The sequence below is a fragment of the Sinocyclocheilus rhinocerous genome, unplaced genomic scaffold, assembly GCF_001515625.1.
Source record: "Sinocyclocheilus rhinocerous isolate Xijiao unplaced genomic scaffold, SAMN03320098_v1.1 scaffold7355, whole genome shotgun sequence".
NCBI classification, from domain to species: domain Eukaryota; kingdom Metazoa; phylum Chordata; class Actinopteri; order Cypriniformes; family Cyprinidae; genus Sinocyclocheilus; species Sinocyclocheilus rhinocerous.
This window is the reverse complement of record NW_015659699.1, coordinates 43,539-48,381: the sequence shown is the minus strand read 5'-3', so window position 1 is coordinate 48,381 and position 4,843 is coordinate 43,539. Positions and strand designations below refer to the sequence as shown.

Below are 4,843 nucleotides of genomic sequence, written 5' to 3'. Positions count from 1 at the left end.
TCTCTCACTCTCTCTCTCTCTGTCTCTCTCTCTCTGTCTCTCTCTCTCTCTCACTCTCTCTCTCTCTAGGGGTCGGCGAGATACTGACAGATCCGTCAGTCATTAAGAGCGGAGAGAAAGGGTGAGAAATGCTGTCTGTAACATGAATGAAAATGACAGGGTTAGGGGTGTGAATCATTACTGGTTTCACAATTAGATTCGGTTATGATTATCATGACAACGATTCGATTACACGATGCATCACGATGCGTTGCATCCTCAATTTTCAATATTACGGCACATTGCTCCATTTTCATATTCATTTTATGTCAAATAATTTTTGTGCATTTTTATTAAATTATATAAGCAGGCTACTTTTTTAAATAATTGCAAATTAATAATAAATCAAAACAATTAAGAATTTAACCAACTAAAATATAGCTTCAAAACATACAAGCGAATATAAAGTAATAAAGGGGGAAAAAGACAATTACAAGCACTTCCAGTATCTGAGAGTGATTTAAGTTTGTGAAAGTTTACAGGCAAACATAGTTATTGGTTTTTCTTTTTCCTCAGCATTATTGCTGTTTGATTATTACTGCTGAGATCACAGACGGTGGCAGCTTTAATCGGCTGCATTCACACTAATGCACAGATCCGCGTATCAGAGTAATTCCACGTATCAGGTGTCTCTAATGCAGCGTCTCTGGGAGGGACGGTACATTTGACCTCGTTCTCTCTTCTGACTGCCGTTATCAGCCTCCCTCTAGTTTTTTCCTGTTTTTTGAAAGTCATGAAAACACTATCGTGGCGTTTTTCTTTTGTTATTTGAGCAAATGGGAATGCAAAAAATATATTTATGGTACTCTCCCATTCACTGCTCTTCAAGTTAACTCAACCATGATGACTTCCGCTGTTGAGAACCACGGAAATGTGAAAAAGGTCCATCGATTACGGTCTATTATGGCTCGTTTCCACCGAGCGGTACGGTACAGTACGGTGCGCAATTATGTCCGTTTCCATTGTCAGAAGTTGTGAATGGTACCAAAATAGCGTACCGTACCACTTTTCCGTCGGGGTACCTAGCACAGCAAAGGGTACTAGGAGCTAAACTCACCGCAGAATGTTGATTGGTTGACTAGAATCGTCACTTTTGCGTGATACAAGGGGATAAAGCTGCTCCTTCACTCGTTCCGCTCTGCTGTACACGAGTGTAGGGCTTATTTACATCAGAGTGTGCAAACACAAAAAAATATAACAGTGTATTTTATCATTTTATATTTTCACACAGACAATAGCCGTTTCTCAATATGCGTTCTTGTCTAACGTCATTGCCCAAAAACCCGCGTAATTTTCTAAATATTACTGTTATTGTTTTAACAGGCATTCGTGGTCTCATTAATCTATTATTTGTTCCTGGTCATATCGTTTTGGCTGAGCACAAAGTTAATTTTATATATTTATTTTGAACTACTGTAGTACAGCGCTGAAATTGTAGCATACGTTTGACTGAATTGTTTTCTTTTGTGTTTATTTCCTCTTATATACTTTGTACTTATACTTTTATAATGGGTATTATTGTTCATTAAATCGGACATTTAACAAAGAGAGGCAGAGTTGTGCTTATTGTCGCGCTTTATCGTGCATCGCTACTTTCCGGCATACACAGTAAGTGTACTGTTGGCATGGAAACGCAAGCTGGATCAGGGTGTTCGGTCCGGAATCGTAGCGTACTGTACTGTACTGACCCGTACCGCTCGGTGGAAACGAGCCATTACTGCATCGATGCAGAATCGTCCGCATTGTGATACGTCGTAGACACGATTAATTTCAACACCGCTAGTCATGGTTGGCACCTAATTAAATTTCTCACCAATAAAATCAAGCTGTGAGGGACTGAAGTACAGTGCGTTTAGTGAATTGTGCTGTTGTCTATTATTAAGGTCTATTACAACTTGTATAGTATTGTAGAATTTATAAATTTTCTTCTGATGTATTTGATTGTCAGGTCTTATGATATGATCTTTGGCCCTGCGAATCTTGGAGACGATGCCATTCGAAACTTCCGCACCAAGCATCACTGTAACTCGTGCTGCAGAAAACTCAAACTTCCTGGTGAGTTTAGCGATCGCTGAACAGAATGATGCTGGATCAGAGCCTGTGGGCCGAAGCTACGTCACGAGGGGGCATGATGGGAAAAAACATGCCCTATCTATCTATTCATCTATCTATCTGTCCTAGCGACATGCTAATCATGTTAGAAACCTATACTAACAACATGCTAGTAGCATGCTAATCATGCTAACAACATGTTGGTAACATGCTAATCATGCTATAAACACGCTAGCAACATGCTAGTAACTTGCTAATCATGCTAGTTACTTGCTAATCATGCTAGCAACATGCTAGTAACATGCTAATCATGCTAGCAACATGCTAGAAACATGCTAGCGACATGCTAGTAACTTGTTAATCATGCTAGCGACATGCTAGTTACTTGATAATCATGCTAACAACATGCTTGTAACTTGCTAATCATGCTAGCGAAATGCTAGTTACTTGCTAATCATGCTAGCAACATGCTAGTAACATGCTAATCATGCTAGAAACATGCTAGCGACATGCTAGTAACTTGTTAATCATGCTAGAAACATGCTGGTCACTTGTTAATCATGATAGCAACATGCTTGTAGCATGCTAATCATGCTATCAACATGCTAGTTACTTGCAAATCATGTTAGTGACATGTTAACAACATGTTAGTCACTTGCTAATCATGTTAACTACATGCTATATACTTGTTAATAATGCTAGTTACTTGCTAATCAAGCTAACAACATGTCAGCAACATTTAGAAACATGTTAACGACATGCTAGTTACTTGATAAACATGTTAACAACATGCTAGCGACATGCTAGTAACTTGTTAATCATGCTAGCAACATGTTAGCAACATGCTAGTAACTTGCTAATCATGCTAATAACATGCTAGTCACTTGCTAATCATGCTAACAACATGCTAGTTACTTGTTAATCATGCTAGCAACATGCTAATCATGATGATTCAGGCTTTTACAACTGCTTTAAACTTTCAGGCTAGGCTTTCTCAAGCCAACCTAAAGTTTGTCTTGATGAACTTTTTTTTATCTAGTTTGTTTTATTGTTGCATTGAAATGTAGAGAAAACAAATAATTTTTTATCTTTTTATAGGCTATAGGTAGATACAATTCAGCATTTACTTCAATCAAGTTTTATTTTTTGAGTTTAAGCGTGTTTGTGTTAATTATGATTGATTTGTAAGTGAACTATCTAGTCTGTATCTGGCAGTTTCTAATGAGTTTTGTGTGTGTTTGTGGGCAGATCTGAAGCGGAACGACTACACTCCTGATAAACTGACGCCCTCCGAGGGCCCGTCCCATTCGCCGCCTGCAGGGGGCGCCGCTAAAGAACAGCGTCCCTCCATGCGCTTAATGCTGTGAGCCGCACACACTCGCATCACTGAAAACACTCTTCACAAGACAGAAACTAAGACACGGTGTGTGTGTGTGTGTGTGGAGGACACGTTTTATATGAACGCGTCGCCTCTGAACAAATGCAATCTAGAGATGTTTTAAAAAGTCACATTTTATCCTGTACAATTATAACAGGGAGTATGAGCTTTTAAAAGTATTTTTTAACATTTTTATGTCTGTATGAAACTATAAAGTGGTTAATAACTGGTACAATATCACTGTATAGAGTTAAATATTTATTCTAAACTACTACAAGTTGCCTTGTATAAAATAAAAGCAGTTTTACATGTGCTGTCTGTCACTTTTTGGAAAGAACACTTGCTCATTATACTATTATCAGATTTTGTACAGAGCTGTATGCCAAGAGAATGTGTTTATGTACAGAGCTGTATGAATGCATTTATGGTTCAGACTTATGTGTTTGAGTCTCTGGGCAGATTGCAATGCAAGCGACAGCGCAGTGTGTGTGAGATTTCACTGAAAGCGGTCCATGCAGTCGAGACTCATATGTTTATGGTGTTACAGCGGTACTCTTGTGCTTTACTGTCGCCGGAGGATCGTGAGAGTGTTATTAATCTAGTGTATCTCATAGATGCATTTATCTGGCACGATGCTATCAGCTGAAATGTGAGAATATTTGATGCTGCGGATACTATATTAATGGATCTGTACACATTTTTTACTGTATATTTAATAAAACACTAAAAAATCCATATCTGTTTTCTCTCACTCTGAAATTCATTTATCTTCGGCTTCTGTAGAGTGTTTGTGATTTATGGTGATGATGTGTGTTAAACAATAACAACCTGAGAGGTTTACGGTCTTATTTGCATTGTTTTATAATATTTTATGAGTTATGAGAATGAGTTTGTTCTTTAAACACTTTGCTAATTCTATTTAATTTTTTTGTTTTTACTGCATTACCCTCGTTATACAGCACTTGGTAAAACATTGTTTTCAAATGTATTTTATAAATTAACTTTATACTGTAAACTTGAAGCGTTCACACCAACTGACGTTTATTATAAGCGCGCTGCATTTTTATTATCTGCTTTTTTATGATCGAGCTCGAGTCAAATTCTGATTGGCCGTCAGTGTTTTTATCGTTCATTCATACGTTCATAAGAAAAATCGCTGACGAAAAAAAAAACCCGCGATCCCAATGATATCGTTTCTCTGTGTCGTTATAGTCGAACGATTATTAAAACATAATCGCTTTATCGTCCTTGGTGTGAACGGGCCTAGTCAGTTTATCCCGTGTCGTCTGATATAGACGTCTTTTAAAAATTAGTCAAAATTACTCTTGTTTTACAAACTAATTTACTAGTTTTACTAAGAAAAACACCAAACGG

The 4,843-nt window shown here is 37.7% G+C and overlaps 1 protein-coding gene across 1 annotated transcript in view; it reads left to right on the top strand.

Annotated features, from left to right (window-relative positions):
* Positions 1-4,194, top strand: part of trpm7 (transient receptor potential cation channel, subfamily M, member 7) — a 52,985-nt gene extending 48,791 nt beyond the window's left edge. The window contains 3 exon segments of the mRNA XM_016532782.1: positions 70-121; positions 1,988-2,094; positions 3,340-4,194. Of these exon segments, the coding sequence (XP_016388268.1) occupies positions 70-121; positions 1,988-2,094; positions 3,340-3,458 (278 nt within the window). The 3' untranslated portion in view covers positions 3,459-4,194.
* The last annotated feature ends 649 nt before the right edge of the window (positions 4,195-4,843 follow it).